At 42.1% G+C, this 14,984-nt stretch overlaps 1 protein-coding gene across 1 annotated transcript in view; it reads left to right on the top strand.

The window, feature by feature from the left end:
- AATK (apoptosis associated tyrosine kinase) overlaps positions 1–14,984 on the top strand; it is a 299,299-nt gene that overhangs the window by 203,241 nt on the left and 81,074 nt on the right. Inside the window, 2 exon segments of the mRNA XM_063961095.1 lie at positions 7,184–7,271; positions 8,681–8,814. Coding sequence (XP_063817165.1) covers positions 7,184–7,271; positions 8,681–8,814 — 222 coding nt within the window.

Here is a 14,984-nt window from a genome sequence, read left to right as displayed (position 1 = left end):
CAAAGATGGCCAATAGAATTCTCTTGTGCATATATGTGCTTGTATTATTTTTTAACAGTTTCTTATTTGGCAAAGCAAATTCCGTTGCGCTTTACAACTGGAAACAACAATGATAAAACAAAACTGGGTAAAAACAAACAGCCATAGAGGTAGAAGGGCCTGACTCACAAGCTTACAAACTAGGGAAATAGGCATTGATACACAAGGATAGGTGCTATCTATTGCGTAATGATCCACCAGATTGCAAAGGTTCTTGGATGGCTGTATGATATAGTAACCCAGTGATGTTGGCCTGGGGTCAGGAGGATGAGAAAGTGGAAAAAGAGAAAATATTTGAGGATATATGTGGCCAATACAGTGGGGATGTAATTGGATAGGACTAGAATATATTAGCTGTGTAGATTGCTTAGGTATATAAAAGATTTCAGTAGAACAAGATGGCAAATTATACTTTTTCATAAAAATTGCAGAACACAATGACCATTTCAGCCATATGTTCTATATTTAGTGTATCATTACATATTATTGTAGTACTCATTTGTACTCAAGCGGAGCAACCAATCATGCTTGATTGTGAAATTTGCACCAGGCAGATGATTGGGTGCCGCGTTTCACTGCGATAAATGCATTATTAGTTAACACCCAATGTGTTAAGACATCCTTGGACTGTAATCTGATGCTTTCCAATATTTACTGGACATATTACCTGTCTCCTCAGCCCACCCAACCCAGGTAACACAGCAGCTGATAATGGTCAGACTTCCATGGACAGCCTGTCTCCCATTTCCGTAACGATAGAGATACTAGATCTGGAAGATAACGAGGTTATTGAGGAAAAGGCCAGGGTGGCCTCTTGTCCCAGAGGGTAGACTTCTAAAAAATTGTGGCACGGCAGTCAACACCTGCAGTGAGAGTCTTAGAAGCACAATGACATTATTCACTTTGTCTAATGGCAGGCATGGCACTGACTGCTGTAGGACACCAATTACTGGGCAAAACATGAGTCAGTTATACATAACTGGGCATTAAGCTACTTATTACTACATAAATAAAATCCTGTGGGCACAGTTCCCTCAAGGAAGTGTTATCTGGAAATCGAAGAGTGAAAATTTGGATTTATGACTGATCCAGCTTGTAGGATTTAATTTAGCAGTGGGCTGTAATGCAGCCATTCATCGATGAGTCTTTGTAGGTCACTTGTTAAAGAATAATTACATATTTTTAATGCTGAAAATTTTGGAATTGCTGCATGTGTAGACCATGTGTTGTCAAAAAGACCTATGATATGAGTCAAAAAGTTCAAGTAGAAAAGCATAGTATATCGGTTATTCTGTTCCAAAATTGATGTAACCTCGTTTGTTGTGCCTCTGTATATTCCTCTACAAAACATTTGTTACACCTCAAATATTTAAACACCACTCCATTGCTCCGTATCTCCCTATTAAAGGTCAAAGATAGAGAACACTCACCCACCCTCCAAGCAGCATTTTTATATTATCCACAAAAAGTGGGACATGTTGCATATTTGAAGAGTGTCTATCCAAAATGTTATTTTACAGATAAACCCCCATTACCACCCAACACATATCCTGGACACCTGCCTTTCTGGAAAATCTGCCCGTGTCAAAGATTGTAACAGTCACTCCTCCAATACTGACACCTTGAAGACCTGAACTGTTAGCGGTTCTGAAGACCAAGTTTAAGAAACATTTTAATAGACCATTTTAGTGCAGGGTATCTGTCTGCTTTATAAACACATTGTAATGAGCTCTGTATCCATTCAAAATTCGGTTACCATGGAGAAATAACTATATTGGTGCCAAAGACGTAATTCTCTTTGAAACTGTGTGGGTTCTAGTCATTTTGTGTTGCTATCTTTAAGTATAAACACTTCATTTATTTTAATTACATTGTATTATACAGTATATTATTTAAAAGGGATCTCCGGGCATTCGAAAATAAATATGTGCTGGAAATCACTGTAGTAATGTGATTATATAGTATATGAAGAAATCAAAACTTTATACACCGTAATTATGGCCTTCTTACCACAGTGTACTTACTATCTTTAAGTTTACACCACACATGTTGATCTTCCATATATTCACTGTGTGCACTTATTCATGACTTTCTGCATAGGTGCAGTAGTCTCTACATCCCCCACAAATCTAACCTATGACTGCCTACTATTGCTCACAAATATCACACTGCAAACAACTTAAATTGATGATGACGATGATTGATTGATTGATTGATTGATTGATGGATTGATTTATTATTATTATTACCAGTTATTTATATAGCGCACACATATTCCGCAGCGCTTTACAGAGAGTATTTGGCCATTCACATCAGTCCCTGCCCCAGTGAAACTTACAATCTATATTCCCCACCACAAGTAAACGCGCACACATTCACGCTAGGGTTAATTTTTTTGTTGGGACCCTATTAACTCACCAGTATATTTTTGTATTGTGGGTGGAAACCGGAGTACCCAAAGGAAACACACGCAAGTACGGGGAGAATATACAAACTACACACAGTTAGGGCCATGGTGAGAATTGAACCTATGACCCCAGTGCCGTGAGGCGGCAATGCTAACCATTACACCATCCGTACTGCCCGATCTTCAACTGCAGTTTAGCAGCGGGGTCCCCGGGAGCTCCGCTGGTACCTGCAACAGAAGACAGGACGGCTTCCATCTGGTACTGCTGAGCCTGTACTGTAGCAAGTGACTGTTCACCCAATGCTTCTAGACCATGGATAAAGAAAGCTCAATCTCAGATGGCAGTCGTCTGTGATTGCTGATTCTGAATCACAGCGAGCAGCCGCGTACCAACATCTTATGCTGCAGTTAGCTGAATCTCAGTGAGTCTGCCTGATCCTGACCCACCAGCCTGTACATATAAAATACAGCCGAAGCAGCCAAGAGTGTGGTTTCCCTGGCAGTGGGTGTGGCCTATGGGAGCCCTGCTGACATCACTAAAGGGGACGTGGCCTTGCAGGATTCCTCCCATTGCTCTACACCAGGCATGTCCAAACTGCGGCCCTCCAGCTGTTGTGAAACTACATATCCCAGCATGCCCTGACACAGTTTTGCTGTCGGAGAATGCTAAAGCTGTGTCAGGGCATGCTGGGATGTGTAGTTTCACAACAGCTGGAGGGCCGCAGTTTGGACATGTCTGCTCTACACAGAGGTAGTTTAAGTTTCCTCCAGAGATTCTTGCTGCACTGCCGGATCCTTCTTAGTGGCAGGAGCAGAGTGCTGCAGGATAATGTCACTCTGCAGCACCTGGCTCCTGTCACTGCAATAGAGTTGGCATTTTGATGTCTGGACTGGAAGGATAACACATGGGTTAGGCCCGCACGCCACGCAAAACCCTTGAGACACCACTGTATATACATACACACCACCATATTTGTTTTTATCTTTTTATTTATTTATTTTTTTTGGGGGGGGGAATAGCCAGAATTGCCTCTTGTTGGCTGGGTTGAACGTATTCCCCCGTATTGCAACCTATTTGCCATGGGACTACACATGCCAGCTTGCCTATCGCAGCAACATGTGCCATGGCAGGGCATGCTGGGATGAATAGTTTCATGACAGATGGAGTGCTGCATGCTGCCTTCCCCGGATGTAGCGCTTGCTGACTGCAGGAGTGATAACAATGTGCCATCTACTATATATCACCCCAAGTGAGTGTGCCCACCTGTGGCGAAGTATTGCTGAAATGGCTTACCCAGACACCTGTAGCATCCTCCTGCACTTCTGCCCATTAGGATGGCCTGTGACAGGTTTCTGCCCTCACATGGTGATGTGTAGTAGGCACACTTTGTTTAAGGCTGCATCTGTCCATTTGTTTGAACAGACACCTCTCTCTATGTATGGCAGGAGTGGGGAACCGTTGGCCCTCCAGCTGTTGCTGAACTACACATACCAGCATGCCCTGCAATAGTTTTGCTATTTGGCCATGCTGATACTGTTGCAGGGCATGCTGATGTATGGAGTGACCAGTCGCAGCAGCTCCTGAAAGGTGGGATCATCCATTCACAGGAAATTCCTGTAGTCATCAGGATTATTTTCTCGAATCTGGTGCAATAGGGGCATATGGGACATGGACTTTTGCCCCAGTAGACCGTCTGTGGTCCAGCAGTTCCTATGGATAAGAATCTTCCTCCCTCTTCTTGTGAGTTTGCAGGAAGCTCACTGTAGCAACCACATACAGTAGGTAGCAACAGATTGTACATGATCCATTACACAGGTATAATAACAAGGCTAGAATCAGCATTAGCAATAGTAGTGTGTAGCAGCAGAGTATAAACCAAGCCTCTACACCAGGGCTGGCCAAACCAGTCCTCAAGATCTACCAACAGTTCACATTTTCCAGACCACCTAGCTAGTGCACAGGTGTAGTCATTACCAATTAAGATGTGCTGCATTCATTCCCAACTGACAATTCTACAGATCTCCAGGAGGCCTGGAAAACATGAACTGTTGGTAGATCTCGAGGACCGGTTTGGCCAGCCCTGCTCTACACAATCTGAGAGCAATATCCTAATGGCGAGTATTGTTCCTCCTCTTCCTGTATTGTACATTAGTCTAGCCAGTATTATAATTAGCATTTTCCATCTGAAAATACAATTATCTGACCGTGACACTATTTCTGCAAGATGATAAGGAATAAAGAGGATCGTTTGGAACAAAATAATTATTGTGTAGTGTGTACGCCGCTCATCAGACATTTTCGGGATCTTTTTGGTCGTTCGAGATTGGCATAGTAGTTAGCATCATTTGGCAAAATTATATAGTCTGTACCCAGCTTTAGTTACTGAGACCAAGGTGAGGAATTGTTGCTATTATTTTGTGACTGAATGACCGTTGCTGGTCCAGGGAACCACCGCCTTTAGCTGTGAAAATCAGTAATACCCCTTTCACACCAGAAAATCCGGGTCCGGCCTGGGTTGTTGACCACTTTCAAGCAATGTCCAGACGCTTGAAACTGCGTTCACACCACACCTGGACCCAGGTTATTGCCGGATCTTGCCTTTGCCAGGGCTTGGAGATGGCATAATCTGCTAGCGCTGGTGATCCGGCGCTCTGCACACTTTGTGTGACCCGGGTTACACCAATCACACCGCAGGCTATCCGGGTCAGTTCCGGATTCAACACTGGTAGCTACCAGGGTCGGATTCATGGGTAACACAACCCGGGCAGAACCTTTCACACCAAACCTGGACCCGGGTTGCCCCAGCTATAAGCTGGGTTAGAAGTTTGGTGTGAAAGGGATATAATCAACACTCCTTTTTGTTTTAGGGATACCATATTCATACCAGATACCTACATGCATCAGGTCACTTTGTTATTTTCTTACGACTGCAGGATATAACCAAACATATAAGGTTGAGTAATCCTTGCTGCTCTTTCTGACTTAGGCGGTTATTCAGGTCGCATCACTAATCAATGCGACCGCAATAACCTCTTTTCCAGGTGACAATGCACAGGCGCAGGTCCCGACCTGTGCGTGCACTAGCAGAGATCGCATTGGCTGCGAACGCCTCTGCCTGCAGAATTAGCAATCCGTACTGAATAAGCCCCATAGTTTGACTTGTCTGTGATAAAAGATAGATGTAAGGTGTGTGTATATACTGTAGACTGTCATTTATTCCAATAGTTCAGATTTTCTGATCCTGAAAAAAAGAGGCCTATAGGAAATTGGGTTCAGTTTCACATACATTTTCAATGTCTATCTGTTTAGTGCATCTGGAGGAAGATTGGGGTGTTGTGTAGACTGCGGTAGGAATCCTTTGTACTGAGTTTTGCTTTTTTAAGGCTGCAGTGTTCAAAGTGGTTTAAGTTCTTGTTATCAACACAACTCACTAATTCAGCATCTGCCAAGCTGAGAGAAATAATTGGGTAATTTGAGGTGGGTACCCTGCAGTTATTGTGGAACTGCAAATCCCAGCATGTTGCCATAGCTTGTAGTACATCACACAGATCAAAAGCTATCATGGAAAAACAGTGCCATTACCAACCCAAACCCCAGGGTTGTACATTGTCCGTGAGGTACAAAAGGTAAATGAGGCTGCAATCAAAACCAGCACTTTAGCTCAATGCTTCAAATTCTCCTTACTGTACTGTAGGTGCGTTTTTCTGCTGCCATATTATTATAATAGAACAATACATGTCCTGTAATAAAACAAAAAGGACATCCAATATTGTAAATAAGGTTTTCAGTTCTTCATAATCTACGCAATTCAAATAATTAATGCCTTTGTGTTTACCAATGTAGTGCCAGGAGGGTATGCGGTTAAATTATCGGCTTTCGGGATCCCGGCGTTCAGGATACTGATGCCGGAATCCTGACAGATGGAGAAATCCCGGCGGTCGGAATCCTGACCCAATCCCGGTATTCCCACTCGGGTGGAGGTCCACACCACCACCTGAGGGGGAATATAATAGTATTCGTCACCAGGCCCGTAGCATAGCGAGCTGACACACTGTGCTCGCTGCCGGGTACCTGGGGTCAGACTTCTGACCACCGGAGTCCCATACCGATCCCACCGGAGGACGAGATATTATTCCTTTTTTGTCATTGCTGGATGAAACAATGGTTTTATTTTTTTTCTTTCACTTAGTGGTTCCCAAACTTTTTTGAATCAAGGCACCCTAGAGTATCGGAATTAAAAGATTTTTATTGTGAAATGTAGAAAAAAATATTAAATTAAGTAAATTATTTTTATATGTCATCAATTATGTGATGAGGGTTAGGATTTGTTTCTGTTTGTCCACATATATTATGATTGGCAGCCACGAGCACTGGTTTTGCTTATTCCATTGACAATAAATAATGTGAATTGGACCACCAACCTGAGGCACCCCTGCAAGTGTCCCGCGACACCCCAAGGTGCCACGGCACACAGTTTGAGAACCACTGCTTTAACTGGTTGTCAGTATATTTACTCACTGACTGGCAAACCGGCAAAGTACCCCCACTATACAAGTGAGTACTGGGGACCTCTGTATCTTAGAAAGTATAGGAGTATGTCCAGTCTGGTCTGTGGTACAGTATGTGGGTCTGAGGAAAACTTGCCTTATTTCTTACATATGATCACTGTTTTGTAGCACCATGATTATAGTGGAGCAAGATCACACTGTATGGTTGTACCTTCTATCTCTTCTCAGAGTACTCCAGCACCCCAACCTGCTGCAGTGTCTGGCTCAGTGTGCTGAGATCACCCCCTACCTCCTGGTCATGGAGTTCTGCCCACTGGTGAGTGCAGTGCATAGGCACACAGTGATGTAGAGGCCACTACAATGTGCCAAGATCTGATTGCTTAACGAGAGCCTTTAGCGTCTTATGTAACCAGTGTTCGTGTTTCTGAAAATCTAGGTGTGTCTTGCTAAATAGCTACAGTGATCTTGATCCATTTGCTTATATAGCAATTAACACAACATTGAACAAATTGTGACATGTATTGCTAGTACTGCAAATTAAGTAAATCTGTTTGATTAAACATAGTAGGAACTTGGAAAGTTCTTCAGAGTAGAGAGCAGGGTAACTGTTAATTGGGTTTGAAATGCCGGCTGACGGGATGCCAACAGACAGAATACCATCCACGGCATCCCAACGGCCCCCTAACCCTCCCGGTTGTGCCTAAACCTAACCTGCAGCATGTTTGAAAGCAAGCTATTCCCAGAAGAAACCAAAGTATTCAAGCAGCTAACAATTGTGGGTAATAATATGCAAATGACTGTTTGGTTTTGTCTGGGAATAGTTTACAGGGAAACCTTTTATATTACATCTTCCTTAGAGTTCTGTAGGAATGAAACTGCTTGTATTTCTGCAGTTTAATTGTTGCTGCAAGTCGGTGATTTTTTTATTTGGGGGCGTTGTCGACACAAAAAGGCAACAACTGAATGATTTTCTGATCAAACCATACTGTTGTGACAGGGACGGAACGGCATATAAAAACATTTTTGAGGGCTTATTTGATCTTTAAAGAATGAAAACTACATGAATGTATAAAAGGTATATCTCAAGACAATTACCAGAGCACATATATATTAAGAGTTTTAAACTGCAAAACAATTAAATGCACTTTAACTTCAAAAATGTTCTTACCATAATTATGCTGTTGCTCTAAATAGACTATGACCAAACTTAAAGGTATGTCTGTCATTTTTCGATCATCCAGACTTGGCCATACTCCGAGTGACATGAAGCCATACAAAATTACTATAGTCCCTGGTTTTTACCAAAAGACTTTTTGTATTTTGGGATGTTTAACAAACTATAAATAAAACTGAAAAAAGGGACTATGGGACAAATGGTCCACTACCCAAGCAAAAATGTCAGAACTTTTATTAAAGTTAGAAAAAGCCTAGAAATTAGAATATTTTGTGTTCGTCCTCAAATGTTTCTTCTAGGCTAAGTGAAAGGGGGGAGGTTGGGTTACTTGCCTTTAAATTCTGCACGTAAAATAGATATGAAACATGTATATACACATGTGAAAAGTGATCAGAATAATTTTACTCTGTGTTACGCATGTCCTGCTTTGCCTATGGAGTAGATTTAATGTGTTCTCAGGGGTTTAGTATTAAGTCACGGCTAAATCAGACTAGTTTACAGTAAATGTCATTTGTTTAGACAGATTTCATAATGTAAGTTTTTGTGTGCAGGGGGACCTGAAAGGATATCTGCAGAGCTGTGCGGCTACGGAGTCCACAGCGCCTGACCCCCTGACCCTGCAAAGGATGGGTTGTGAGATGTGCTGCGGGCTGCTCCACCTGCACAAGAATAATTATACTCACAGGTTAGATATTGTGTACTATACGTTATATGGAAATGAGCAGACTTTGTGCTGTACTGTATCACCCCACCTATTTTCTTTTTATGTGTGTGTAATGATCACCTTAAGAACTGCTTTTGTTATTTGTCTCTTCTCTGCTAAAATGTATACCAATGGACACCCATGCTTGCTTTAGATCATGTGTTTATCACATCTCTTGCGCAACACAGTTCACAATCTATTATTTTACATGTTGTTGTGTTTTCCTTGTTTGTCTCCCATTTGTATGCTTTCCACAGCCTTCTCCTAGACTCAGTATTATCTCTTGTGCATCTGTGGACACCTCTTGGTTTGTCCCCTGGAACAATATCCTGATGCTGAATGAGTGGGACATGTAGGCTCCAGCATCAGTGATTTTGTTGCAGGCGGCACTCACTGCTCCCGGTGTCTTGGACGGCAGCGCGACTTTGCCCAGCGATGCTCATCATTTGTGTGCAATCAGTCTGCTGTGTTCTGCAGCTTCTCTGCTGCCATAAGGCCTTCCTTCCTCTCCCTTTAATACAGTATATCTCCTCCATTTTATGGTAGTATAAAAGTTGTGGGTTTTTTATTGTGTTTTTTTTTTTCTTCCTAGAAACACATTTTACTTACCACAAAGACATGAGATTAATTTTTCAGCTTATTTTATTTTTATTTTTTTAGGTAATTATTTTTTCTCGCTTATCTTTATTAACATACATACACACATACACACACACACACACACACACACACACACACACACACACACACACACACACACACACACTTGCAAGAAAGAGTGGGGTAAGATGAGCTCATTTTTAGCTATTGCGTCCCCTAGGCAAGGAAAACTTATACGGAAATTACATTAAAACATCTTCCTTTTATTTGGAATGCGTCCTGTCATTCGAAATGTATTTTCCTTTTCTATATAGTATTATTTATTTTCTTAAAGGCAACGTTAAACAATAAGAATCTAGCCAAATAAAGTTTTATCATTCAATTAAAAATGTTCATACATCATATGTTCTGCATTTCAACAACTATTCAACATTCCACCCATCATCAATGTTGCAGGGAAGTATGAAGTGTTGCACCTTCCTTGCTGTTCCTCCAGCGTGTTGAGGTGGCTTCTTCAGCAAATCACTTTGGGGGAGATTTACCAAAGCTTGGAGTGAGAGAAAGCTGAGAGGGAAAGTACAAAACAAATCAGCTTCTGTCAGATTGCAGGATCATTTTTTTTTTTTTTTTAAATGACAGGAACTGATTGGTTGGTACTTTCTCCAAGCTTTGATAAATCTCCCCCTTTGCTGAAATAATGGCGCGTAATTTTCCTTGAATGCAAAAGTGGGTGTCTCTTTGCCAGTGTTCCCCTGGATTCTTCTAAGATGCGATGCACTCACTTTGTTGGCCACAATTTTAAGGTGGCTCAATTTAGCCCACAGCCTCCATTTTGGAAAGAACTACCAAGTTTGGTAATTTAGGCTAATCGTAATCTAAATGAGTCACATGGTTTTATACAGTGGCAAATTACCACCCTGTATGATTTATATGTTTAGGCCTGGATACATTTCTTTTGACATAAATCATTATACCTGGCATGAAGAAAACTTACTTTGACAAGAAAATTGTTTCTTGTGAAGATAACATACCACGTTACCATGTGCTTCTCTACATCACAGCCAGGTAGAAATGATGGGTGTTTCCTGAATTTATGGTCACATGACAAGTGTACAGGTGCCTAAATACAGGGTGGGTCACCTTACCTCCACTGGCTCATCTTACCCTACTTTCCCCTACACCATTTTATGTACTGTTCACATGACCCTTTGTGTGAACCTGCAGTCAGCCATCTCTTCTGAGCTTTTCTTGGAGCTGGGCAGTATGTCACACAGTCTGCATATCAATGTTGACATGCAGGAAGTCAGCACTAGTATACTAGCGCCAGTATACAAACTGTAAAAAGTCTGCTTAAAGTAGTTAAAGTTCTCGGCAGTATAACTGTAAACATACTGCTTCCCCCGCATGTTTACAGTTATTTTAACTTTCTTGATATCCTGGCGCTGATCTCCAGCATGTCGACACTACGAATGTTGGACAAGCGTATATGTATCCCTATTCAGCATCTGCATGCTGCCCAGTTCAGTGAGGCACTCAATGGAGCACAGCGGGTCACATGACTGATAGCAGCAGCTTCTAGGAAACAGTCAAAGGACTACTGGGGCACTCATTAGGCTGTATATCATTTGACATATATGTAAATATTAGATCTGACAATCGTCAGTGTCCATTAGTGTACAGATACAACATTGATTATCTGGATATAAAGTGTTTTGTGTTGCTCATCTACTTGAAGCAAATTAGCCCCAATGCATTTCTACAAAACAACATTGCCAAACTGTCAGTCACTCTGTGTCTGCTCTTTTAAAGAAGCTCCTCACTCGTGATATGAAAACATGCTGCAGAGGAATTAAAGAGAGGATAGTGGACATATATAAATATTCCAGTTATGTCATGTCAATTATTCAGCTAATATTATATTGCATTTGATGTATTATTTTGCAAAATGTAAATCTGAGATGCAATTGTATGTAGAACATTGGGCATATTTCCCACATGCATGTTCAGACTCCTCTGTAGAGACTGAAGCTACAGGAAATCACTGGAAGTCAAGCAATGCAGTAAAAATCACAGATAAGTTACCTGCATATGTTCATAAATAGTAAATTATACAGAGTATATGAGTGTATCAAATGCAGGTATCTGTTATACACTGTATGGGAGATGCTGGATTTGATTTGACCTCACACAGGTTGCTGACCATTAGGAAAGCAACTGTTAGACTATAGAGGGTTCACAGCACCACTTCAGTACTGGTTCACTGTCAGCGTGATAAATAATCTGTCATGCACCTGATATAATCAGGTTGTATGGCACAGGACAGATCCACAGCATGCCTGATACACCGCTGGTACAAACTGATGGCAGCTGATGCACCATATACTGGGGTCTTTCACAATAATACAGATTAAGCGCAGGAAGCCTAGTGACCCAGTGTGACCTCAGATAAGAACTACTTAGCCCATCTGCCTTTGTATATTAGTAATAACAGACCCTATCTGACCTTTGTGCGGGTTTTATTTTTAAGATTTATTATTTTTGTTACTAACCAGTTATTTGTAGAGTGCCAATACGTTGTCTGCCACTTTAGTGAGTGTTTAATGGCTCATATCAATCCCTGCTCCAGCTTATTGTTCTCAGTTGTTTAAAGCACAGACAGAAATAGTCACAGAAACCAATTATTATTATCCTTTATTTATATGGCGCCACAAGGGTTCTGCAGCGCCCAATTACAATGTACAAATGCACATAATCAAAACAGGAAAACAATGACTTACAGGTGAAGATAATATAGGACAAGTACAGGGTAACTAAGCATAACTACATCAGTAGATGACACTGAGATAAGTATCAAGGTGGCCAAAAACTGCAGGATTTGGGCAGTTGAGGATTGTTAAAGTATGAAAAACGATAAGCACATGAGGGAGGAGGGCCCTACTCGTGAGAGCTTACATTCTAAAGGGGAGGGGCAGACAGACAGGGATGACACAGATGGGGTAGACTAAGCATAGGACAGAGGATTAAGATGAGATTTGGCTGGGTTTGGTAAAGAAGTGGGTTTTAAGATCCCATTTGATTGCCAATTATCTACCAGTCTGCATTTGGATTGTCGGAGAAAACCATAGCACGCGAGGAAACCTTCACAAACACAGATTGTACCCTGGTCAGAGTAGGACACTACTACCATCTAATCATGTCTTAGGTGGGTGAGGATGGGGATGTCTCCGGGATGTCTGTGATGTTCCCAGCTGCTGCTCCCCTATGTCGGTGACAGCTGGAGTAAGATATTTACTATTCAGCGCAGCACTGATGTGGGGGAGCAGCAGTCTGGAACATCACCACACAAGGCAAGGTATCTCAAGTTCATTTAAATTATTAAATACAAACCCTCTTACCCATTGCTCATTTAAATACCAAGGCATACTTCCCGACCCTCCTCTAATGGTAAGCATACTTGCCGACACTCCTCTAATGGTAAGCATACTTGACGACACTCCTCTACTGGTAAGCATACTTGCCGACACTCCTCTAATGGTAAGCGTAATTGCCGACCCTCCTCTAATGGTAAGCGTAATTGCCGACCCTCCTCTAATGGTAAGCGTACTTGCTGACCCTCCTCTAATGGTAAGCATCCTTGCCGACTCTCCCAGTATGTCCGGTGACTCCCAAATTTTTGAAGTGGAGCTGGGATGGAGTGTGAGGCGTTATGTTGCAATTACCAATTGTGTCATTGTAGCACTGCCCCTTCTGCATGATGCCATGATTTGTGGCATTGCATCATGGGGTGGGGTGTTCTTTGATTATGCGGCCACGCCACAGTGGAACACCAGAGGGTAGAAGAAAAAAGCAGGCCAGTATGATGTCAAATAAGTGTACCGGTCACTTACACAAGCAGAACATTGTAGTAGCTCTTATATCTGTAAGTCATTAGTGTCTATGCATATAGGGTTACTGTATGTAAGACAAACTGAATAGTTCCCCACATGTAGGAAATGATCGTGATGAACAATGAATGATGTTGTTTCGTTCCCTAAAAACAAAATTATTAATACTGCTTTATCTACTGTTTGCTCATCACATAGTCCTGCAGCCTTCATAAGACTGACTAGAGCTTCATAATACATATCATTAGCCTTGTAGGATGGTGTAATGGTTAGTATTACTGCCTCACAGCACTGAGGTCATGGGTTCGGTTCCCACCATGGCCCTAACTGTGGAGTATATATATTTTCCTTGTACTTACATGGGTTTCCTCCAGGTGCCCCGGTTTTCCTCCACAATGCAAAAATATACTGGTAGGTTAATTGGCTTCCTGACAAAAATTAACCCTAGTGTGTGCTTGTATTTGAGCAGACTAGATGGGTCAAGTGGTTCTTATTTGCTGTCAAATTCAGTGTTTCTATGGGGATCCAGTCTTTAGGTCGACCACTATTGTTCAACATGCATTAGGTCGACATGGTCTATATGTCGACATGGAAAAAGGTCGACAAGAGTTTTCCACATTTTTTTTCATTCATTTTTTTTTTTACTTTATGATCCATGAAGACTACGATAGGGAATAGTAACCTTGCCCGAAGCATGGCGAGCAAAGTGAGCCATGCGAGGGGGATACAGTGCACTAATTGGGGTTCCCGGTCACTTTACGAAGAAAAAGACACCCAAAAAAAAAGGTGAAAAACTCATCTCGACCTTTTCCGTGTCGACCTTTTCCATGTCGACATAATGATTGTGTTTTTACCTATTTCAGGTGTCGACCTAGTCACTGTCGACCAATAGTGGTCGACCTAATGACTGTCGACCCTATGATCCGCACCCGTTTCTATGGAGCTCAATGTGGAAACATTGCAAGGAAAAAAAAATTAGTAATGGGAAGTCACTTATTAAAAAAGGTTGACACTATGCAGGGCCATTTAATGTTGTCTAATGATTGCACCAGCCCTGAACTCATGCTAACTGCTGTTAACTACATGCCACCCATAGTATATCTTTGTGTGTATCACTGTCTCCTAGTATTTCTGTGTGTATCCCAAATGTGTTCAAATTCCGCCACTGTTTAGCCTCTACCATTTCACTCCCCTTTCACTGAGTTCCAGTCTGTGGAATCTGACAGGGAAATGATTGGATGGGGATGTAGTTAATATCCCGGTGGTCAGGATTCCGTCAGTCAGAATACCGACGCCGGGATCCTGACTGCCGACAGCTGCGCCAGGGCTATACCCACTTGTGGGTGTCCACGACACCCATAGAGTGGGAATAGAACCTGTGGTGAGTGCAGCGAGCTACCGAGCCCGCAAGGGGCATTCAAGCGCCCACCTGTCAGCATTCTGACTGCCGGGAGCCTGGTGTCTGTATACTGACACTGGGATCCCATCCGCCGGGATTCCATCCCCAACCCATTGGATGGCATGGTTCTGGAATTGTTTGTTTGGGTGTTATTTGCCTGATATGTCGAGTATGTATGTATGTATGTATGTATGTATGTATGTATGTGTGTGTATATATAATATATAAAAAAAATCATGTGGTTGTATAATTAAAGACCCTGACCCGGC

Source organism: Pseudophryne corroboree, chromosome 3 (genome assembly GCF_028390025.1).
Source record: "Pseudophryne corroboree isolate aPseCor3 chromosome 3, aPseCor3.hap2, whole genome shotgun sequence".
Classification (NCBI taxonomy): domain Eukaryota; kingdom Metazoa; phylum Chordata; class Amphibia; order Anura; family Myobatrachidae; genus Pseudophryne; species Pseudophryne corroboree.
Note: the sequence above shows the minus strand (reverse complement) of the source record. Positions and strands in the feature narration are given on the sequence as shown.